This window comes from Erpetoichthys calabaricus, chromosome 4 (genome assembly GCF_900747795.2).
Source record: "Erpetoichthys calabaricus chromosome 4, fErpCal1.3, whole genome shotgun sequence".
NCBI lineage: Eukaryota > Metazoa > Chordata > Cladistia > Polypteriformes > Polypteridae > Erpetoichthys > Erpetoichthys calabaricus.
In genome coordinates, this window is record NC_041397.2 from 126,561,844 (window position 1) to 126,587,150 (window position 25,307).

The window sequence follows — 25,307 nt, forward strand, 5'->3', positions numbered from 1 at the left end:
CAGAGCAAAATGTAGAGGACAGGAAGCTATGGAACAATATGATCTGCTGTGGCAGCCCCTAATGCGAGAAGGTGAAAGAAGAAGAAGAAGAAGAAGATGGAATGACCAAACTATTCCAACTACCATGGCTGCTTTCGCATTTTTAGAAGACATCACAAATGGTAGAATTAGAAGACAGCACATATTTGCAGATCATACTGGTTTCTTGTACCATGATGATTTAGATTTCCAAGAGCTATCCTTTTGGTGCTGTGTGCTGAACTTGGGCTGGCTTTACAAACGCAGACTTTGAGGAATTGTGCTCAACCTTTTCCTTTGCAAGTTCTGTCAATTCTTGGGTTTTTAGCCACAGGAGCTTTTCAGCATGACCAATCAAGTATTTTTCAGTCATTACTGAGTCGCACCTTGTCAGGGCTCGCCACAGAAGATCATCTTTTTCATATCTTCTTATCCTCTGCATCTTACTCTGTCACAACCACCACCTGCATGTCCTCCCTTACTACATCCTCCTCTTTAGGTCTTCCTCTTTTCCTCTTGCCTGGCAACTCCATCCCTAGCATTCTTCTCTTAATATACCTAAGATCTCTCTTCTGCACATGTTCAAACCAGCGCAATCTTGCCTCCCTGACTTTGTCATCAAACCATACAACCTGAGCTGAGGTTCTAATGTATTCGTTCCTAATCCTGTCCATTCTCGTCACACCCAATGCACATCTTAACTTCATTAACTCTGCCACCTCCAGCTCTGTCTCCTGTCTTTTTGTCAGTGACTCTGTCTCGAACTGGAGATGGTCTCACTACTGTCTTATAGACCCTCCCCTTCACTCTTGCTGGAACCCGTCTGTCACAAATCACTCTTGACACTCTTCTCCACCCACTCCACTCTGCCTGCACTCTCTTTTTCACCTCTCTTCCACATTCCCAGTTACTGTGTACTGTTTATCCCAAATATTTAAACTCATTCACCTTTCCATTCATGATCCTGTTTATACAGTAACTGCCTTTACTCCCTCCTTGCTATCTGTTGCACTTTCTAGTTCACTATCTCCATATCATCAAACCTTCTTCCTCTTTCATACTCTTCATTCATCAAACTCTCTAAGTACTCTTTACATCTGCTCAACACATACAACTCGCTTGTGAGTACATTTCCATCATTATTCTTTATGACCATAACATGCTGCTCATCTTTCCCAGCTTGGTCCCTCTGACTAGCCAATTGGTAGAGGCCCTTTTCTCCCTCCTTAGTGTCCAACCTTTCATACAACTCATCATATGCCTTATCTTTAGCCTTCACCACCTCTCTCTTCCCCTTAAGCCTTATCTTCTTCTACTCCTGTCTACTTTCTTCACCTCTCTGACTATGCCATTTCTTCTTCACCAACCCCTTCCTCTGTGTACTCTCCTGTACTTTCCCTTTTCACCCCCAGGTTACTTTGTCCTCCTTCCTCTGTCCAGATGTCACACCAAGCACCCTTCTAGCTGTCTCCCTTATCACTTCTGCAGTAGTTGCCCAGCTATCTGGTAACTCTTCACTACCATCTAGTGCCTGTCTTACCTCCTCCCTGAATTGCACCTTATAGTTTTCCTTTTTCAACTTCCACTATTTGATCCTTGGCTCTGCCCTCACTCAAACTCCTCTATTTGATCTCCAACGTCATCCTACAGACCACCATCCTATGCTGCCTAACTATGCTTTCCCCGCCACGACTTTGCAGTCTCCAGTCTCCTTCAGACTGCACCACCTGCATAGAATACAGTATATTCCACCTGTATGCATCTTCCTCCACTCTTGTACATCACCCGGTGTTCCTCCCTCTTCTTAAAATATGTATTCACCACATCCACGTCCATCCTTTTTGCAAAATCCACTACCATCTGACTTTCTGCATTTCTCTCTTTGACACTATACCTACCTATTACCTCCTTATCCCCTCTGTTCCCTTCACCAACATATCCATTGAATCCCACCTCAACCACCACTCTCTCTGCCTTGGGTACACTCTCCACCACTTCATCCAACTCACTCCAGAAATATTCTTTCTCATCCATCGCACATCCAACTTGCACGTTTCCAGCTTAATAGTCAACACCCTATCTGACCCTCTTTTTAGCTCCAAAACACTCTTGACATACTGTTCCCTCAGGATAACTCCTACCCAATTTCTCCTCCCATCCACACCATGGTAGAACAATTTGAACCCACCTCCAAAAAACTTGGCCTTACTCCTCTTCCATCTAGTCTCTTGTATGCACAATATATCATCCTTCCTTCTCTCCAACATATTGGCTAATTCTCTTCCTTTATCAGTGATACTGCCAACATTCAAAGTTCCTACCTTCGCTTCCACTCTCTTAAGCTTCCTCCTCCACTCCTGTCTATGAACATGCAACAACAACATTTATTTATATAGCACATTTTCATACAAAAAGTAGCTCAAAGTGCTTTACATAATGAAGAGAAGAAAAATAAAAGACAAAATAAGAAATTAAAATAAGACAACATTAGTTAACATAGAAAGGAGTAAGGTCCGATGGCCAGGGTGGACAGAAAAAACAAAAAAAAATTCCAGAAGGCTGGAGAAAAAAATAAATCTGTAGGGGTTCCAGGCCACGAGACCGCCCAGTCCCCTCTGGGCATTCTACCTAACATAAATGAAATAGTCCTCTTTGTAGTTCGGGTTTTTCACGGAGTCACTTGATGCTGATGGTCATACAGACTTCTGGCTTTTAATCCATCCATCATTGTTGGAACATCATGGTGCTTTGGGTAGATGGTGGTGGCGCACGCCACCACCAACAGGACACCGGAAAAGGAAACAGAAGAGAGAGTAGGGGTTAGTACAGATTTTGAATGAATAGTTATTATAATGAAATGCCCACTCCTTCTTATCCTTTGACCAACAAAAGTCCAATTTCCCCCAGCATCCTATTGGTTAACAGTATTGGTGGCAGCTGTTGTTAACTTAGGCCATGACCGATCTGGTTTGGACATCTGTATTGTCCGCATTGATGTGGCAAAATTTTACACTGGATGCCCTTCCTGACGTAACCCTCTCCTTTTACCTGGGCAGGAGACCAGCATGAACAGAAACACTGGCTTGTGCATCTCCCACTCTATTTATGCGCAAATTATCTGTGTGAAAATGCGTCTCATTGATGTTGTGGCGAGATGAGATGAGATGAGATGGACTGGCTCAACTCATGTTTCATTCATTCTGAGAAATAGAAGTGTTGGGAACAAACTTGAAAAGTGTGTTATGTGTGATGGCTGGATTCTCTGTAAGATAAGACATTTAATATTATCCCTTTGGTCAAAATTGTAAGTTAGATGAACTGTATGATGTAACCATATAACACAATTACTTAGGTGACAGCGGGTTACTGCTGAAGATTTGGCTTCTCACCCTACTTGCCAACCCATTGACTGAACAACAGCAACATTATAATGACCTCCACTTCCAAGCTCGGGCGGTGGTAAAATGCTGGTTATAAGTGTCTTGCCAATAATTGCAGCAGCTTGCTGCTTAAATGATGTGAGCCTTGGAATTCTACTATCTCCTCCAGTGGTGCTAACACTCAGATGGTGGGCTGCAACTCACCTTTTCATTTGACTTTGATATCTGACCACTTCTTTTATATTACGGGCACTGTGTGACTTTCTGAATTTGAAGTTTTGAGTGCCTTCACCAAACTGTGCCACTACATCAGTTTCCTTTTGTTGCTTATACCACTGCTTTAAGCCACCAAATAGTATGTTTTTCCTTTCTTCAACTTCACTGAGCAGGACCTCCATTTAGCATTTGCTGAAATTCTTCGTTTGCCATTGTCTTTTAACAAAACACTGAATGGAAGGGGCTAATTATATTGATGTGCATATTCAAATAGGTGAAATTCTGGGAGGAGTCAGGTTGGGGCCACAGGCTCATGCATGTGCATTAAAATTCATGTTCATTGGGGTTTATAAAGGGAAAGCACATAGAACTTTGCTATGCAGAGTTTTAATCATCTGAATTTTTTGGTGTGTACACACATTTCTAGTTTTTGTCTGTATGGCAAGTTTTAGTGTGAATTATATTGTGGAAGATCAGCCTCGACACATACAGACACCGAGACAGCCAATGTCCAAAACACACGCTTTTATTATTTTACACTCTGTACACACAGCACAGTGCACCAGTCACTCACAGTTCTTTCTTTAATTCTTATTTCCTGCCGCCTCCACTTCTCTCTTACAAGCTCCATCCTCTTCCACCTGACTCTGGCTCCTGGAATGGAGTGAGGCAGCCCCTTTTATGGCACACACGGATGTGCTCCAGGTGCTCCCTGATGATCTTCCGGCAGCACTTCCTGGTGTGGTGGAAGTGCTGCCCTTGCACCCGGAATCACTCCGGGTGTATCTGGTTCCTGTTCCAGCAGCACTTCCTGGTGTGGCGGTAGTGCTGCAGTCCATGGTTCGGGAATTATCCAGGCGCCTCCTGGCGGTGGCCACGGACCCCCACAGGGCTGAGCTTCCCAGCTATGTATCTGTGGCCCAGATGCTATCCGGGGCGCTGCCCTCTTGTGCGCCAGGAAAGATATGGCCCCTCTCCCTATGCTTCACTTCTCGAGGCGTCCTGGTGAGGCAAGGTCCCTGGTCGTCTGCCACACTATGCAAGGCATTATACACTAGGCCCTAGTGATTACTAACTTCTTCCATTTCACAGTTATTAAGGAACCTGTGCTCCTGGGACTACTCAAAGCTTTAGAAGGTGTTTTGTCCTTGTCCTAATCTATGCCTCATCATTATTTTAACTACCTAGAGTTCCATGACTTTTTTTCCAACCTGACATGCGGTGTGAATTGTGGGACCTTACACACAGGTGTGTGGCTTTCTAAACAATACCCAATCCAGTTTGCTACAGGTGGACTCCAATCAAGTTCTGGACAAATTTCAATGATAAATAAAGGAAATAGGATTCACCTGACCACAGCTGTGAGTACAACTGAAAAGGGCCTAAATACTTATATAAATCAGATATTTCAGTTTGTGATTTTTAATGTTTGAAAGTTTTCAAACCTTTCTGAAAACATGTTTTTGGTTTGTCATCTCAAATTATTGAGTGTAGATTGATAAGAAGAAATGGCATTTTTTTCCAATTAAAATTAAATCTAAAGCACAATAAAATGTGCAGAAAGTGAAAAGGTCTGAAAATGTTCTGATTCCACTGTACATTTCCTCACTAAACAGATGTACTCACCGGCCACTTTATTAGGTACACCTGTTCAACTGCTTGTTAAGGCAAATATTTAATCAGCCAATCACAAGGCAGCAACTTAATGCATTTAGACATGTAGACATTATCAAGATGACCTGCTGAAGATCAAGCCAAGAAATGGAATGGAGAAGAAAGGTGATTTAAGTGACTTTGAACATGGTATGGGTTGTTGGTGCGAGACGGGCTGGTCTGAATACTTCAGAAATGCTGATCTACTGGGATTTTTATGCACAAGCATCTCTAGGGTTTACAGAGAATGATTCGAAAAAGGGAAAATATCCCATGAGCGGCAGTTGTCTGGGCAAAAATGCCATGTTGATGCCAGCAGTCAGAGGAGAATGCCCAGACTGGTTCGAGCTGATAGAAAGGCAACAGTAACTCAAATAATACCTCGTTATAAGCAAGGTATGCAGAAGAGCATCTCTAAATGCACAACACATCGAACCTTGAACACTAAGTGCCACTCCTGTCAGCTAACAACAGGCAACTGTGAATGCAATTCACGTGGCCTCACCAAAATTGGACAACTAAAGAGTGGAAAAACATTGCCTGGTCAGATGAATCTTGATTTCTACTGTGACATTTGGAATGCATGGTCAGAATTTGGCATCAACAACATGAAAGCATGAATCCATCCTGCTTTTAATCAAGGGTTCAGGCTGGTGGAGATGGTGGTAGAATATTGTGGGGGATATTTTCTTGGAACACTTTGGTCCCCTTAGTACCAATTGAGTATTGTTTAAATGCCACAGTCTACATGAGTATTGTTGCTGACCATGTCCATCCCTTTATGGTTACAGTGAACCCATCTTCTGATGACTACCTGCAGCAGGATAAATTGCCATGTCACAAAGCTCAAATCATCTCAAACTGGTTTCTTGAACTTGACAATGAGTTCACTGTACTCAGATGTACTCCACAGTCACCAGATCTCAATCCAGTAGAGCATCTTTGGGATGTGGTGGAATGGGAGACTCACATGGATGTGCAGTCGAGAAATCTGCAGCAGCTGAGTGATGCTATCATGTCAATATGGACCAAAATCCTTGAGAAATGTTTCCATCCCTGCAGTTCTGAGGGCAAAAGGGGGTCCAACCTCACACTAAGAAAGTGTGCCTAATGAAGTGGGCGGTGAGTATATATTGTGAAGAGGGGGTGCTGAACGCACCCCTAGAAGACGCAGTTGCTCCTTTGAAACCCCCTCTTAAACGCTGATACAATGGGAACAAATACAGATTTTTTAACCTCCTCTTTGCTCCATTAGCTGATGGCTTGTTGCTCCTGCTATGTTGCATGATCTGCTTCTCAGGCTGCGCTTCATACATTTAAAAGCCTGTATAGCACCTGTCCTGTTGTCTCATTATCTTGTCTCTGTTCTCCCCCAGACATCCTCTGCTCCTGTTGGGGGTCCCGCTCCTGAGGCATGCCCATATGAAGAGGAAGATGATTTTCTATTCTTTTAATTGAGAGACGGAGCTGTCCCCTCTGTCTACACATGGAGCTTGTTTTACTTCATACGACATATGATTGTTTGAAGTGTTTGAATAAAGTTTCTGTCTCTATAATCTCTTGTGTGTTTCTGCGCAATTCTGTGACCCAAGCGCGACAATATATATATATATATATATATATATATATATATATATGGAAGAGAAGGTCTGTGATACGGTTTGTATATTTGCAGTTGGAGATCCACAAAGGGAAAAAAAAACGAATCACGTATCATAAAATAGTTTTATTCCTGAGCTTTCACCCCTATCAGGGGTCTTCATCAGAGGATAATGCTTAGACTTACAAGAATCAAAGGCAATATATAGCAACACATTCAGTATGGGGGGGGGGGGGGGGGGGGGGGGGATGGGGGGGTGGGTGGAGGTGACTAAGTCAGTATGATCAAGGGGGGGGGAGGGGGTTGTATAGTTTAATTAATTTGTGTATGTCCTTCTTAAGTTGGCATATGCTGGGTTTATGTCCAAGTGTCTGTTGATGGTGTTTTCATCTGATAGCCAAGACTCGGCCAACTCTCTGGCGCTTTTTGTACTGGCCTTAAATTTTACTTTTACGTTGTCCCATTTGAATGTGTGTCCTGTCGATTTTAGTATGTGCATATATCAAAGATAGTGCGTCCTTTCTTCTGACGGCGTTGCGATGTTCCTGTACACGTGTTGAGATTTTTTTTTTGACGTTTGTCCTATGTATACAGCTGAGCAAGAATTGCATGGAATACTATAAACTGTGTTTCGTGTTTCGGCTGTCGATTTCTTGTTTTTAGCATTAAACAGGACCAAGCGCAGATTGTTGGTGGGTTTATGTGCTATTCTGATGCCCCACTTGGTCAGGGTGCGTGCCGTGCCTTCTGACACATTATGGTGATACGGGAGTGAATGCCAGGTGGGGTGGGGGTTCTAATTTACGTCGATTGTATGCTGATTCCTTTGGCGTCTGCTGTGTAGACTCCGATTAATGAATGATTTTGAGTATCCGTTCGAGGTGAAAAGTTGAAACAGATAGCGTCTCTCATTAATTTTTGTTTCCTTGGTATTACAATGCGTGTGGACTCGTTTAAATAGGGTTTTCACGCAGCTCCGTTTATGAGATACCGGGTGGTTGCTGGCGTAGTGTAGGATCTTGTCTGCGTAGCATTGTTTGCGGTAAACACTTGTGGTCAGGGTGGCGTCACTATTTCTTTTGATGTAAATGTCCAGGAAGTTGATGTGTCGAACGTAAAAGTAAAATTTAAGGCCAGTACAAAAAGCGCCAGAGAGTTGGCCGAGTCTTGGCTATCAGATGAAAACGCCATCAACAGACACTTGGACATAAACCCAGCATATGCCAACTTAAGAAGGACATATACACATTAATTAAACTATACAATCCCCCCCCCCCCTTGATGATACTGACTTAGTCACCTCCACCCACCCCCCCCATCCCCCCCCCATACTGAATGTGTTGCTATATATTGCCTTTGATTCTTGTAAGTCTAAGCATTATCCTCTGATGATGACCCCTGATAGGGGTTGAAAGCTCAGGAATAAAACTATTTTATGATACGTGATTCGTTTTTTCTCCCTTTGTGGATATCCAACTGCAAATATATATATATATATATATATATATAATATATATATATATATATATATATATATATATATATATATATAACATACATATATATATATATATATAATATTATATATATATATATTATATATATATATACATACAGTGGAACCTCGAGATACGATTTTAATTCGTTCCAGCACTGAGCTCGTATAGCGAATTTCTCGTTTCTAGAACAAACTTCCCCATTGAAAATAATGGAAATCCAGTTAATCCGTTCCGCACCCCAAAAATATTAACATAAAAATCAATTTTCCTAACAAATAACACTGATAAATAATATATACTGTAGTCTACCTTTAATAAATAACACTGGTAAATAACATAACTGATTATTAAAAGAATCAAAACAGGTGTCCAAAGTTCAGTAGAGCGTTCAATAAATCTTTAAATAAATAATCCTTAAAACAGTTGTGAAGTGGAGTTTTAAAATACACAAGAATAACAATCCTTTAACACGAGGTTAAAACGTCAACAGGAAGCAGTCTTTAAAAAACAGATGACAATCCCCGGTGCTTCTTCTCTGTTAGCGTCAGCGTCTCACCTGCTTCTCCCATGCGGGCTCTGCAACAGGCGAGACACTCTTAATGCAGCTGACCTTCTCTACACCGTCCTGCTTCAGCTGTTTGACTCGCCTGTTCAGCTCACTGTTCAGCTACACGCGAGCCTGCACTCGCTCGCTCTCCCGCACCAAGTTTCTCCTACTGCTGCTGCTGCTTCCTGCCTGCCTGCCTGCCTCCTGCAACCTCTGTTCTCTCTCCTCTCTTTTCTTTTACTTCTTCTCCCCCTTAACCGGCTCGCGCTTCTCTATATATGCGGGGAGGACATGGCAGCTGCAGCCCATCAGCCACAGGAACAATCATGGATGTGGGCAGTTTCTCACCTGTGCACTTAGGTGAGAAACGCCCACACTGCAGATCACCCTGCGGCTCGCTACAGCTACCACGCCCCCTCGCTAAGCCGCGAGCTATACCCACAGCCTGGCTCATGGCTACGAGCCAATGCTCGTATTTAGATCTGAATTTTTCGCTCATACTTTCCTCGTATCGAATTTCTCGTATACAGAGCTGTTCGTATCTCGAGGTTCCACTATATATATATATATATATATATATACACATACAGTGCATCCGGAAAGTATTCACAGCGCATCACATTTTGTTATGTTACAGCCTTATTCCAAAATGGATTAAATTCATTTTTTTCCTCAGAATTCTACACACAACACCCCATAATGACAACGTGAAAAAAATATACTTTTTGGTATATTGGTTTTTGCAAATTTGTTAAAAATAAAAAAACTGAGAAAGCACATGTACATAAGTATTCACAGCCTTTGCCATGAAGCTCAAAATTGAGCTTGCATCCTGTTTCCCCTGATCATCCTTGAGATGTTTCTGCAGCTTAATTGGAGTCCACCTGTGGTAAATACAGTTGATTGGACATGATTTGGAAAGGCACACACCTGTCTATATAAGGTCCCACAGTTGACAGTTCATGTCAGAGCACAAACCAAGCATGAAGTCAAAGAAATTGTCTATAGACCTCCAAGACAGGATTGTCTCGAGGCACAAATCTGGGGATGGTTACAGAAAAATGTCTGCTGCTTTGAAGGTCCCAATGAGCACAGTGGCCTCCATCATCTGTAAGTGGAAGAAGTTCGAAACCACCAGGACTCTTCCTACAGCTGGCCGGCCATCTAAACTGAGCGATCGGATGAGAAGGGCCTTAGTCAGGGAGGTGACCAAGAACCCGATGGTCACTCTGTCAGAGCTCCAGAGGTCCTCTGTGGAGAGAGGAGAACCTTCCAGAAGGACAACCATCTCTGCAGCAATCCACCAATCAGGCCTGTATGGTAGAGTGGCCAGACGGAAGCCACTCCTTAGTAAAAGGCACATGGCAGCCCGCCTGGAGTTTTCCAAAAAGCACCTGAAGGACTCTCAGACCGTGAGAAAGAAAATTCTCTGGTCTGATGAGACAAAGATTGAACTCTTTGGTGTGAATGCCAGGCGTCACGTTTGGGGGAAACCAGGCACCGCTCATCACCAGGCCAATACCATCCCTACAGTGAAGCATGGTGGTGGCAGCATCATGCTGTGGGGATGTTTTTCAGTGGCAGGGACTGGAAGACTAGTCAGGATAAAGGGAAAGATGACTGCAGCAATGTACAGAGACATCCTGGATGAAAACCTGCTCCAGAGCGCTCTTGACCTCAGACTGGGGCGACGGTTCATCTTTCAGCAGGACAACGACCCTAAGCACACAGTCAAGATATCAAAGGAGTGGCTTCAGGACAGCTCTGTGAATGTCTTTGAGTGGCCCAGCCAGAGCCCAGACTTGAATCTGAATGAACATCTTTGGAGAGATCTTAAAATGGCTGTGCACCGACGCTTCCCATCCAACCTGATGGAGCTTGAGAGGTGCTGCAAAGAGGAATGGGCGAAACTGGCGAAGGAAAGGTATGCCAGGCTTGTGGCATCGTATTCAAAAAGACTTGAAGCTGTAATTGCTGCCAAAGGTGCATCGACAAAGTATTGAGCAAAGGCTGTGAATACTTACAGTGGTGTGAAAAACTATTTGCCCCCTTCCTGATTTCTTATTCTTTTGCATGTTTGTCACACAAAATGTTTCTGATCATCAAACACATTTAACCATTAGTCAAATATAACACAAGTAAACACAAAATGCAGTTTTTAAATGATGGTGTTTATTATTTAGGGAGAAAAAAAATCCAAACCTACATGGCCCTGTGTGAAAAAGTAATTGCCCCCTTGTTAAAAAATAACCTAACTGTGGTGTATCACACCTGTTCAATTTCCGTAGCCACCCCCAGGCCTGATTACTGCCACACCTGTTTCAATCAAGAAATCACTTAAATAGGAGCTGCCTGACACAGAGAAGTAGACCAAAAGCACCTCAAAAGCTAGACATCATGCCAAGATCCAAACAAATTCAGGAACAAATGAGAACAGAAGTAATTGAGATCTATCAGTCTGGTAAAGGTTATAAAGCCATTTCTAAAGCTTTGGGACTCCAGCAAACCACAGTGAGAGCTATTATCCACAAATGGCAAAGACATGGAACAGTGGTGAACCTTCCCAAGAGTGGCCATCCGACCAAAATTACCCCAAGAGCGCAGAGACGACTCATCCGAGAGGTCACAAAAGACCCCAGGACAACGTCTAAAGAACTGCAGGCCTCACTTGCCTCAATTAAGGTCAGTGTTCATGACTCCACCATAAGAAAGAGACTGGGCAAAAACAGCCTGCATGGCAGATTTCCAAGACGCAAACCACTGTTAAGCAAAAAGAACATTAGGGCTCGTCTCAGTTTTGCTAAGAAACATCTCAATGATTGCCAAGACTTTTGGGAAAATACCTTGTGGACTGATGAGTCAAAAGTTGAACTTTTTGGAAGGCAAATGTCCCGTTACATCTGGCGTAAAAAGGAACACAGCATTTCAGAAAAAGAACATCATACCAACAGTAAAATATGGTGGTGGTACTGTGATGGTCTGGGGTTGTTTTGCTGCTTCAGGACCTGGAAGGCTTGCTGTGATAGATGGAACCATGAATTCTACTGTCTACCAAAAAATCCTGAAGGAGAATGTCCGGCCATCTGTTCGTCAACTCAAGCTGAAGCGATCTTGGGTGCTGCAACAGGACAATGACCCAAAACACACCAGCAAATCCACCTCTGAATGGCTGAAGAAAAACAAAATGAAGACTTTGGAGTGGCCTAGTCAAAGTCCTGACCTGAATCCAATTGAGATGCTATGGCATGACCTTAAAAAGGCGGTTCATGCTAGAAAAACCCTCAAATAAAGCTGAATTACAACAATTTTGCAAAGATGAGTGGGCCAAAATTCCTCCAGAGCACTGTAAAAGACTCATTGCAAGTTATCGCAAACGCTTGATTGCAGTTATTGCTGCTAAGGGTGGCCCAACCAGTTATTAGGTTCAGGGGGCAATTACTTTTTCACACAGGGCCATGTAGGTTTGGATTTTTTTTTCTCCCTAAATAATAAAAAACACCATTTACAAACTGCATTTTGTGTTACTTGTGTTATATTTGACTAATGGTTAAATGTGTTTGATGATCACAAACATTTTGTGTGACAAACATGCAAAAGAATAAGAAATCAGGAAGGGGGCAAATAGTTTTTCACACCACTGTATGTACATGTGATTTCTCAGTTTATTTATCCATCCATCCATTTTCCAACCCGCTGAATCAGTTTATTTTTAATAAATTTGCAAAAACCTCAAGTAAACTTTTTTCACGTTGTCATTATGGGGTGTTGTGTGTAGAATTCTGAGGAAAAAAAATGAATTTAATCCATTTTGGAATAAGGCTGTAACATAACAAAATGTGGAAAAAGTGATGCACTGTGAATACTTTCCGGATGCACTGTATATATTGTGGCAGGTGGCTGGCGTCCATGCCCAGCCGGGACGCCCTTGCACACTATATTCAGGGGGAGCAGCCCTGGACAGTGCAATACCTCCCCCTGGATGCTAGATGGCCACCCCACTGGGGGTGGAGCTGTGCCTCGGTTTCCCACAGGGCTCCCTGGGGATTGGAGTTGGGTGCAGCCCTGTTGGGTCCCGCAGGCACCGCCAGGGGGTGCTGTGTTTGGGACTCCTGAGCCTGTGTGCGCAGCAGATTCATCACACCCAGAAGTGTAGCCGGAACTCGTGATCAAGCACCTGGAGCACTTCCAGGTGAACTATAAAAGGAGTCAGTGACCACCACTCAGCGGCCAGAGTCAGGTGGAAGAGGACAAGGTTGTTGGGGAAGAGTGGTGGTGGTGCCAAAGAAGAGAATGTGTGGTAGATTAGTGGTGTGCCTTATTTGGGACTGTGTTGTGTCTGTGGGTACAAGGAAGGCGTAGCCCACAGACAAAGAAAATAAAAAGTATTTCTTTTATTTTACACATGCCTCCCGTGTCCAATCTGTGTTAGGTCGGGCGCTATATAGTGTCTTCTTACAATATATATATATATATATATATATATATATATATATACTAGACATTAAGCCTGTTACAATAACGGGCGCTAGAACAGTAGTCCATAAACATTAGTAGGAACAGTCTATATTAAATGGCAAGGGGCCTTTTACCTCACTAAATTTTTTCCGTAAAATGCCTGTAATTTTCTCTGACGGTAATACTGGCTTTGCTGTCCGTAATATGCGTTTAATTTTCTGTCACAACAGTGGGCAATCAGCAGATTCTTCCCAGCAAGTAATTTATTGTGCGTGAAAATAAATCTACTTTTAAAAGTCATTGTATTGTAATATCATGAAAATTCGAATGTTTAGGAAAACCCCTTCAACGACTGACACTTTACACTTTCCCGGGCCAAGCTTCTTAATCGCAAATCTGACATCCTCAGAGTGAACACTTGCACAACAATGGGGAAGCTGGTCTCCGTGTCTCAGTACCCGATTGGATTTTTCGTGTCTTACACTCTTGCACAACAATGGGGAAGCTGGTCTCCGCGTCTCAGTACCCGATTGGATTTTTCGTGTTTTACACTCTTGCACAACAATGGGGAAGCTGGTCTCCGCGTCTCAGTACCCGATTGGATTTTTTGTGTTTTATGTTTTAGGTCTTACCTCATTTGCCGAAATCCGATTGGATCGGCCACGATAGGTCCTGCCCTCTCTGTCTTGTGTGACGTGTCAGGCGGCCTTTGAAGCATCTGCTTTGAAGCATTGCACTGTGCCCCATGTATGCGCACTTCACCAGAAGACACACACACACGGACACTGGACGCACATAGGGGTTTTATTAAAGAGGATATACGACCAGCTGACACTGGTAGAGAGGTTCCGAGAAAAACTAATCCTCTCTAGAGTCTGACACTTGGTCAACTTGCTACTCTTTAAATCTCAGACATCCTTCAATATTATAAGTCGTGTTTAAACCAAACCATTATTTTAATATGACAGAACGATACTGTGTTAGCAATTGGTGATGTCCAAGGAACCTAAATACAATAACATTCCATGTGTGTATTCCATGGCCAGGAGCAGTTACTTTGACAATGTTACAGTGGTATAAATTGACAGAGACACAAAAACCAAATTGGGAATGTATATGTAACACCTAATAACAATTGGTATACTAAGAAAAATAACTAACAAATATTACATTATGAACAGCTTAATCAACTGCTCTACTCAGGGTACACTAGAATAAAGAACTGGGTCATGTGCTTATATTTAAATGACAAGATTGATGAGTCATTTGTTACTCTAACAGACTTTTCCAAAGATTTAGTATCTTGTGGTTAAAGGCTGAGCCTCTATCTCTCACAGCTCTGTTATTTATATTTGAGGTTTTGAGAAGACCCTCATCTTCTGATAGCAATGTACACATCTTCTTATATAATACGCTACCGTGGCTGTCCATTTGTCTGTCCAGGATTTTAAATCACCTGTAGCTCACAAACCATTTGACCTATTGAGCTGAAATGTGGTACACATATACTACATGGTGTCTACTATCCACTTCCGGGGTTATGATTTTTATTACTCTTTTTATTTTTATTTTATTTTATTGTAGAATCAGCTCTCTGTAGCTGCCAGCAGAGAGGCTGTGTGGCGCATGTGTACGTGTGCCGTTCTCATCCCTATCACCTTCACCATCACTTCCCCTACCTCTTCTTATCTTAAATCATTCTTGAGGCAGATTGAAGACTTAAGTGGCAGCTTAAGTGAAAAATTAAGAAAAACAAACTAAGTAGCACAAATACTGACTTAATCAGTTTTAATGCGAAAACATGCCGACAGAAGAAGAGTAGAAGCGGGCCACTAGGGTGGAGAAAAGAAGAGCTGCTCAGGAAGCAGCAAGCGCATCAACCTCTGAGCAAACAAATGCTAAATGTACAGAGAAAGAGAATGAAAACTATAAGTCAAGTGTATTCACTGCACATTATCGTGCAGTGCGCTGTTACTGGTTAAATATAATTTCCCTTATGTCAAGGACACAAACTGCATTTAAAGTTACTATATCTTAGAAGAAGGTTTGTGAAATTGGTCTTAAACATAACTGAAAGTCAATAGAGTTTCTTGAAAGAGACATAATATGTGGTTCTGCATCTTAGCAGGTAGGTAAATTTATCATATCCTTAAGATGTCTTATCTTTTTGAAAGTGCTATGATTAAAAAAAAAACACACACAGGGACCTGACAGATTTGTTCTTAACCATCTCATGGTGATTCCAAGATCAAGACAATATTATATTTCAATGTGATTTAGGCAGCAGTTTTAAATATATCTAAAGTAAGCATTGTTGGCATATAGAAAGTGGCAACATGATAGAATAATGTAACGAAACCCATTTAATTAAATTCAAGGTTAAAAGGGTCAGAGCATATTCTGAAAATAATCTGAGCAAAAGAAAAATTACTTCTGCATGCAATACTGTTCCACAACAAAATCACTTCTGCACACGCTTACAATGGGCTAATTTGGAACTACCAATTAGAATAACATGCACATCTTTAGGAATGTGAAATGGAAAACCCATACAGACACACACAGAGAATATGCTGACTCCAATGGACAAAGACTAGATACATGACACAAACCCCGGATGAAAGATCTATGAAGTAGTAATGCTAACCGCCTCACCATTATAGTACATTGAACTGTCATGGACAGAAAATAAAAAATTATAATGCAATTTAAGAAACTTAAAGAAACAGTGAAAAGAATGCTGGCATTGAACTTGAGTACTGAGACCAAAGGCGGACTGAGAAGAGACATACAAATTGTACAACCATGCTTTGCAACAGAATCAATCTAAAAGCTCTTTCAAGTAAACTTTTTTGGTTTGAAGTTTTTACCCTGTGTTAGTCAGTCCTGTTGTGGAAAGGAAAAAAGCAAAATAGGTTGCTGAGCTAAAGAACATTATTTTAGCAAGGACAGATAGACTATTCTTTTCCATAGTGACTTGTAACAGGTTAACATAAACATTATGTCAGTCTCGACAAGTCTAATAACAAAAACTTCAAAAATGTTTACATTTTCAAAAATTCCTTTTTGAGACAGGTTTCTCTTTGTATCATACTCAGGGTTAAACAATTTACAATACAATGATAGATACTCTAAATATAAAGATACTAGAAAAGGAAATAAAAACAACAAAATACATAGATTAGAAAATAAATTCAAAGTTTATACTTCAAAAATAATAAAAGAACCCAGATGAAAAGGTGTACTCTGTAAAAATATATGTAATTTTACACTGGTTTCTGTTGGTCAACAAAAATCACAAAGGTTTTTCCCCTTCTATTGACTAACGGACAATGAGTTGCATTTACAATCCAAGCCTTCATCATTATTCACCTGCAGCTGACAAACAGCGGCACTTCCATTACATAAGATCTTGTTCTCAGCATTTTATTCGGATGGACTAAGAAGAAGAAAAAGGAGAAGGAGAAGGAAGACCACATCATTAACGGTCCATCAGTTATTTAATTCATCATTCATCTCACTACGTTACGTACTGAATGGGCCGGGGGCGCGGACTGCAAGTAGCCAATAGCTTCGGCCCAACGCTCCCTCCTTTCCGGCTCAGGTGAGGTCTGGGAGCGCTGGCGGCATCGCCCTCTGACGTCAGTACACTTTCCCTCCTTGCAGTCAAAGCTGACGTAAGGCCGGTTTTAGAAATCCAAAGATGGGAAGATACGCATGCGCCAAAAAGCGTCGCCGCAACTGGATTGGTGAAAGCTTTTGCTTGACTTCAACACGACACATCGCCACAGTCGTAAAGGCACAGTTTTTCGCCATTTTGGCTCTGAGTGTTGCCTAAGTTTGCACGGGAATATATGCTGCAGTCTGGAGCCGAAATGACCCTGCTTAAAAGAGAGTCATGAAATAAAACTGAGGGAGGAGCCTCTGACCTATGTGGCGAACCACAGCAGCGGTGACTGAATTGACAGGATTGGAAGACAGAACGAGAGAGGGGGTTTAAGACAAAAAAAAAACCTTTAGAGCAACGACAAAGTGCAAAAGAGAGATCCATTTTGCACACCTGAACACGAGGAAATAACGTGTGTTGGAGAAAAATGCTAAAATAGCATAAATTAACAAGCTACAGAAACTTCCTGAAGCGGACATGTAAAAACTGCATTTATTTTCAGTAATGATAATTAAATAATTTAATACATAGATACATAGCTAGAGGAGGAGAGAGAGAGAGTGAGAGTCAGCTGCCCTGTGAAAGCGACGTAGACGCAGGCGTGAGAGAGGCGGGGTGTGTATTTGAAAACGTTTGGAAATCGCCCTATTTGTCGCCTGGAAGCTGAGGATTTGGGATTTTGACCTGGAGGTATACGGCGAGCGAGAGGGGAGAAGGTGGGGCAGTGGAACAAGAAACTGACTAAATACAAATTCATCACCCGGCGCTGGCCGGCTGTGATCGACATCAGGGAGAGATCCAAAAGGAGCAGCAGAAGCCGTCAGGATTTATCACTACAGTTTTATCAATTACTACTGGAATTTGGAGCGTACCGGAGAGGGCGTTGTGAGATTTTTTTTTTTTGAAGAAATTTGTTATACATGTATATATGCATATATTTTGCTCAAGAAGAAACATACAGCCACACAAGTGTGCAACCGCCGATTGCATTTTTCTAATTTGACAGCGATCTGTCGTTTTGGGTGGGTGATCAATTCTAGGGATTATTCTCCCGTTCTTTTTGGACCATGGCCGACGACGACGTGCTGTTTGAAGATGTATACGAGCTCTGTGAAGTGATTGGAAAGTAAGTGGTGCCTTTTCTTTACGTTACAACCTTTCATGCACGTTTCTGTTTTGGTGATGGCCCGCTCTGTACAAGGTTGCATTGAGTCTGTCTTCTGCCCGGATGTTGGGTGGCATTGTAAGGTCTGAACGGCGTACGTTGACCGGTGCTACGTTGGCCCGGTTTAAAAAAAAAAAACGGGAGCAGTTCTGCAGCCTTGCTAGAGACCATCTGACCCATCGGTGCCTTCTGATGCAATTGCCGCAGAATATATACTATATATACTTGTACACTGAGGGTGTTGTTGGAAAGTGGTGTAAAATAAGGCGTGCATGTCACGAATAGGCGTTTATGGGTTTCACTGGGAACATCTGGCTATAATTGGGTTTTACTCTGGATAAGTGCTGAATGCACCATTGCTCTGGTGCAGGTACTACGAAAGACAGTCTTGTGTTACTATCGTTTGAATTTACATAGTGTGATTCTTATACAACAGTAAAGGGATGTTTTTCTGAGTACATCTTATGTATTTTGAACTCCTACTGAAAAAAATTGTGTGTGTATATGTATATATGACACGCACCCATGTTTAAGACCTTTCACTTTTTGCATTCATTTCAGAATAATGATTTAATTACTCTAATTTTAAAAATCGTATTTATTGCTTTGCATGTATGATTTAATTTTATTTTTGCTTTTATCCTTAAATTCACATTTCAAATAGATAGTCATATGCTGTTCTCAAATATGCCTTTTGTTCCTTGCCCACAAATAAAGTGGTTGTATGCACTACAGTAAACTATTCACTTTGTTCTTGCTTACCCTTTTACTTGCTTTTAAAAAACATGTTTTAGTGTTAAATTTGATTAATGTATGTTTTATACTTTTTATGAGAACCTAATAGAAAAGGGAATGTAATAACCAAGACCTGTATTGTAAACTGCAACAAAGATTAAAGTTAAGGTTGGGTTGCTTTGGCTATCCCATCAACTGCATATAGTGTACAGATATCTTTAAAGGTATGCAATTAACATAAATAAATAGGTGTATCAATGAAATATATGCACTTGTTTTAGATGTATATTGTTGTGCATTTCCATACACCTCTTGTATAATTACATGATGGCCTTTTTAAAAACTAGGAATGTTTTTTCATAAGACTTGTAAGACTGGCAGTCCTTTTAATCTCTGCATCTCTTCAGTTTGAGGTCATCTTGTAAAAAGTTTAATAGAAATTTTGATTCTTGCAGCACATGCTGTGTAGAATTGTAACCTTGAATGAAACAAAAAGGTAGTTTTAAAAAAGGCCCAACCACGCTTGTTAAAACTCATGTCAGCACTTGAAGTTCCACTTGACTGCTTTTTAAATTACTGCATACAGTACATTTAAATCTCATACATTAACTTGGTGATAAATCAAAAGCACTACCTTTTATATCCTTTGTAAATGATTTTTATATACGTGTACAAATTTAAATAATGTTGTCTTCTAGATATGCCATTAAGACTACTTGTATGGTTCCTGTCAGTGTGTACATTTGTAACAAAGTGGTAAAAAAAGTTTTTTTTTTTTTTTTAATAATTGTTATTTTTTGAATTTACCATTTTTGAGTTTCAGACTTCTTTCATAAAAGTTTAAACTTACACATTGGTTTGCTGAGTAAAAGTGTAAATATAATATTTGCATTGTTTTATTTTAATACAATTTTAGCAAACTTAATTTTATTCTGTTTTTTGATTCATTCAAAGGAAATATTTTTGTTTGCAGTAATGGTGTCTTTCACATCTGTTGAAGCAAACGTTTAATAGATGATAGAATTCTATTTATTCTTATTTGGATGGACAGCATGCTGACAAACTTGAATGAAATTAAGGTCTTTAATTTTAAATTTATTGTACAGTTGAAGTATGTAACTGCCAGTTTTAAAAAATTGATAGTCTCCTCTTGCTATTTAATTTTTTGTGTTTTTCGAATAGCATTTGATTCTTGTCAGCTTTTCTTTATAGCTTCATGTTTCCATTCTCATGGATGCATCAGCTGCGTCTTTGGTCTCCTGATGAGGGAATGAAGTTGTATTGATTACTTAAAACATTGAAGAGCTGTGTGTTACATTCAGTTATAATAAGTATAATAATAAAATCCCATCCCCTTGTAAAATTATTGTGGTTATATATTTAAAATTGCTTTCTTGGTTTAATGTATGAGAGACCTAGTAAAGGTATGAAATGTTCCTCCACACAACTTGTTTCTGTTCAGAATGATGATGCTCTAAAGTATCACTGTTTTTAGTGTAGTTAAAGGAACCTTCTTTTTTGTAATACTGAATTGCAGACTTTCTCATGGAAATGTAACAGAGCATTACAAGAGTGGGAAACTGAATCTCAGTTATATGTGTTTTTTTTTTGTAGACCTAGTTCTTCTCTCTGCTGATACAGCATTTTGTCAGCCATTGTGATGCTGGATTAAATATGGCATGAGAGATGTGCATCCTCAGTCTAGCAGAAGTACTGTAGCACTGTGACTGGCTGTTGGCGATTTTAACCAGCAGCTAGGAATATCCTAGCTTTATCTTTTGTATTGTGCCATTTACAGAGTGAAAAAGAAATGTTGAAATGTAGATTAAATTGATTAATGCCTCTACAAAAATACAAAATTTTGTTTAATTAATGTCTTGTCTTAATTCTGCGCGTTTGAGAAGAAATATATTTTGTTTTTTGTATCAGTGGTTTCGCTGCAATATGCAGTGTGCTTTATTATTTTCAAGTGGTTGTTAAGAGATGTATAAACATTGTTTTTATAATGTATATATATATAATGTATATATACTAGCTGTCACCTGTGGCTCCACCCTCGTAGTAGTGAAACAGGACAAACTTTAAAAATCAATAATAAAAAAAAAATGTAATAATTTGTATTGAAAATAATTAATATTGATAACTTTCATATCCAAGTGCCTCTTGATATACAATATTTTTGGTTTTGCTATCAGGGCTGAGAATGTAGCTGTGATCTCTTTGCCAAAAATGTAAAAAGTTGGCAAGATATTTCTGGCCTAACGAAAGGTAGGTATGCTCCAACGTCAAACGTTGCCACTGTATCTGATGTTCAGTTCTGATGGGAGAGCGTCCCCCGTGTGGGGAGAAGAGCACGTGGCCATGATATCTCTGCCAATGAGCAGGTACCCTCTAAGACACATGTAGCTGTGATCTCTCTCTCAAAAATGTCAAACGTTACTCTTTAACAATCTCTAGATGATAATGTTTGGTAAACAAACCGGTATTGCTAGCTAAGCGGAGGCAAGGTGCACTCCAACACGTTTTTTGAACCACCAATGTTCTTCAGTTTTTGTTGACATTATGTGCATTATACATCCTCTTCAGTGATCATTGGCTGTTAACTCTAGGAAGCACAAGTGCCCAAGTGTATAACCTGTGACTTGTAAATGAAACCAGTTTGTTTTATGTCATACTGTAGTAAGTTGTAGAGTGTTAAGACTGAGTCACTGGAAGCGTTGCGCTACACCACTATCAGAAACTGTTGCGTGTAACAATAATGCTGATTTGTTTAAGATTGTTCAAGCTTTGCCTGTTTGTTCCTGATTCTGTTTATTCTGGTCATTTTGTCCCTGGATACGTTACCAGTTCTTCTTTTGTAAATGAAAAAGCAAAGTCTACAAACAATAATACTGTTCCACAGAACAGCTTCCAACCTGGCCTGATTCCATGCCTGGACTTGCCCAGGCTGCACAGTCCATTGTTGATAAGTCACTTACGGGAGCGAAAATGTTTGGATACAAATATAAGAAAAAATCATGACAAAACTGAAGATTTCTCTGAAACGGTACGTGATGGGTAAATTGTGATGTGATATTTGTGATCAGCACGATCAGCAAAAATCTATAAAGAACACCCAACAGTGTTCAAGAAGCAAAAACTTTGTTGTGCAGTGTATTCAATGTTTAGAGTTTATTTTTCTATTTTAGTATTTAAACCTATAATAGGATTTAGTGGCTTCAGAAAATGGCTAGATGGATGGTCTTCAAAGCATATATTTTCATTTGAGGTCGTGGGCTCCAGTGGCTGTGTTGGCAGCTGTCTTGCTATATGGATGTGAGACATGGACGCAATCCAGTGACCTGAGACGAAGACAGGACTCCTTTGGTACTGTGTCTCTCCGGAAAATCCTTGAGTACCGTTGGTCTGACTTTGTGTCAAATGAACGGTTGCTCATGGAGTCCCGAATGAGGCACATTACTCACATTGTGAGGGAGCGTCAGTTATGCACTATGGCCATGTGGCGTGTTTCCCCGAGGGTGATCCGGGTCATAAGATCCTCATTGTTGGGGACCTGAGTGGACGGACCAGGCCAAGGGGTCGCCCACAGAACACCTGGCTGCGGCAGATAGAGGGTCATTTCCGGAGGGTGGGACTGGACCGCGTGTCTGCGTGGGGGGTTGCAAACTGGGATCCCGAGTTGATTCGTTGTGTATTGGGTGCGACAACATACTGTACCAGTGCATGCTCCCCAACTTAACTTGACTTAGTCACTTTTAACATGTAATAGTTTGGGATGCTCATAGGAAAATGTGGCACTATGTTCAATTTATTCCACAGTTTTTATTGAAAGCAGTAACTACACAGTATAATAGCATTATATGAGAATTATCTACTACGATGGCCACATCTGAATTTCTGCCTGCCTGTCTGCAATGAAAAAATTCAGCTCCTTATGGATTGATTTTTGTTAAAATTTGGCATACTTACTCTTCAAAGAAATTTGTCAAGACAGTTCTTTTTTTGTTTAGATTTCTTAAACAGAACACACTTTACAAAGTTTTGAAATTTCAAAATCTCCTATTGAAAACCATTAGTAAATCTTCAGCATTGCCTGTCTTGAAAAAGAAGAACATTCCGTGCAACTTCAAATATGAGAGAGTTTACCATTTCAAATTTACCTTGAGAGTAGTTAAATCAATTTGTATATTTTCATCTTTTACTTGTCTAATAACCACTTGGTTGCCAAATGCAAGCAAGACAAATGCTGGGCACCCATCATGTGCTGCCTTAGTTAACTGCAAAAGTTTAAAAAAAAATCACTTCTTTAGAGTGAATGGAAGAGGTAATCAATTATGTAAACATATATAAGACTGAATTGACTGAACTAATATTATCTGCAGATTACTATTGTAAAGAACTGACATTATCAGCTTGCAGCTGAACACTGTTTGATTTAATTAATTACATGATAAATATGCCTGTCTTCTAAGTGATATAAACCTAGAAAGGGGAATGCAACAAGGACCCAAGGTGTGTTATGCAGCTTCTAGAGTTCAGAAAGACTGATTGTGGTCCAAATAAAAAGGACAGGGCAAGATTATAGTTTGTGCTGTGCTGGAAGAGTCACTCAGCAGTGTGATGTTCAACAGACTGAGCTGGGGTTATGGTTTATCTGTACCTGAAGAGTGTATCTTTTAGACTGGAATTAAAATCTTTAAAGTAATTGTCACCATTGGTATCCATGCAATACAATAAATCAGTTCCTTTCTAAGTTCTTAGTTATTGATGTAGTTTTATTGAATTACTATATTTTAACAAATGTTTATAGCTAGATGGTGAGCTTATTTAAGTTGGTTTTCTGCATTCACAGGGTAATAATAACAGCTATTTTATTCTAGTTTTGGAAATTTTGTTTTAATAATTATTTTATTTTGGTAATTTTTGGGTGCTACTCTATAGAGTATACTTTCAAACATATGTTAAAGAAAACTGAACAGCAGTTAGTTACAGGCACTCCACCACTAAAACACATCAACAATGCCACTTTTACATCACTTGAATTGAAATCTGCATTGTATGAAAGCTTTTGAGCCACCACAGATCTAATGAAGTTACATTTTTAACTGCATGCAATTGTAAAGTACTGTTAAAAAGATTGTATTTAATGTAGTCTAATAACACATAATTGAATTGTTTTCCCTGTTATTTTTTAAATATGATTCACTGTTACAAAAATATATGATAAAAATGTAATAATTGACTCTTAGATAAAGCACATAAAATGTAAGGTGCTCCAACTTTCATATCAGTTAACTTAGTTGTCGATCACACGTGGATATTATGCAATGCACACATTTTGTAACTTGTTTAAATTTTGTTTTCACACTTTGAGTTTTTACCAATCTGGTAAGTGTGCCATTATAATATGAAAGAGAGGGAGAGGGGTGGGGGTGAGCGGCAAAACTGATTTGTGCCAGAAACAATTCAAACACAGGAGGACTAATCAATTGTCCTTTCATACCTGAAAGCCATGTGATTCTAAATTGGACTAAGTGGCTTTAGGCATGTTGCTTTCTCTTTTTAGGCAGCTTATAGCGAATCTAATTTTAACTGCGTGGCTATGATGTCCAAAATGTAAGTAATACATGTATTAATATTTAAATGTGTAATATTTTATTTTGGATAACAGCAAATCCAGCATAATGATCTGATGTAGTCAAAATGTTTTTACTTTCTACAAAATTACAGTGGTGCCACTGAATGATTTTTCTTGCCTACATTGCAGCAGCATTTTTCACTTTCTTCAGCACCCATGCAAGTAGTGCTTGCCTTTGTTTTTCTAACTGGGCTGTACCTCTGCCTTCAGAAACACCAAATTCATACCATTAACTTGGCCTACCTTTCTGCTATGAATGTATTGATATGCCTTGATGCTCATACCTCTTCTCACTGTTGCTCTATTCATGCCAAAGGTTAAAATTTAGTAATTAAAATACACCATTTGTGAAAGTAACCCTCCCACGATTGACTGCCAAAATGGACCTGGGTCCACTACTCCCTGTATGATCTTAATAAATAAATGGACTTGTGCTTACAGCCACTCTTTGTTTTAAATGTTGTATGGGTTGGAGATGGTGGCACTGACCAGAAAGCAGGAGACACAGCTGGAGGTAGCAGAGTTAAAGATTCTAAGATTTGCACTTAGTGAGGATGTGTGAGGATGCAGGGAGTAGAGTTGGTGAAGGTGGATGAGTTTAATACTTGGGATCAACATTACAGAGTAATGGGGATTGTGGAAGAGAGGTGAAAAACGAGAGTGCAGGCTGGGTGGAATGGGTGGAAAAGAGTGTTAGGAGTAATAGTGACAGACGGTTATCAGATAGAGTGAAA

At 40.3% G+C, this 25,307-nt stretch overlaps 1 protein-coding gene and 1 long non-coding RNA gene across 16 annotated transcripts in view; one reads left to right on the forward strand and one right to left on the reverse strand.

Annotated features, from left to right (window-relative positions):
- Positions 1-1,208: 1,208 nt before the first annotated feature.
- LOC127527422 (uncharacterized) overlaps positions 1,209-25,307 on the reverse strand; it is a 370,860-nt gene continuing 346,761 nt past the window's right edge. The window contains exon 2 of the long non-coding RNA XR_007934739.1: positions 1,209-1,256. This is a non-coding gene — a long non-coding RNA (uncharacterized LOC127527422). The remainder of the gene's footprint in view (positions 1,257-25,307) is intronic.
- caska (calcium/calmodulin-dependent serine protein kinase a) overlaps positions 17,193-25,307 on the forward strand; it is a 664,459-nt gene continuing 656,344 nt past the window's right edge. For 6 of the 15 annotated variants that reach the window (XM_028799764.2, XM_028799766.2, XM_051926111.1 and 3 more), the window contains exon 1: positions 17,196-18,161. In XM_028799764.2, the coding sequence (XP_028655597.1) occupies positions 18,103-18,161 (59 nt within the window). In that variant the 5' untranslated portion in view covers positions 17,196-18,102. Of the gene's footprint in view, positions 18,162-25,307 lie in introns of all 15 variants that reach the window. The other 9 variants (XM_051926104.1, XM_051926107.1, XM_051926108.1 and 6 more) reach the window with 4 other exon arrangements.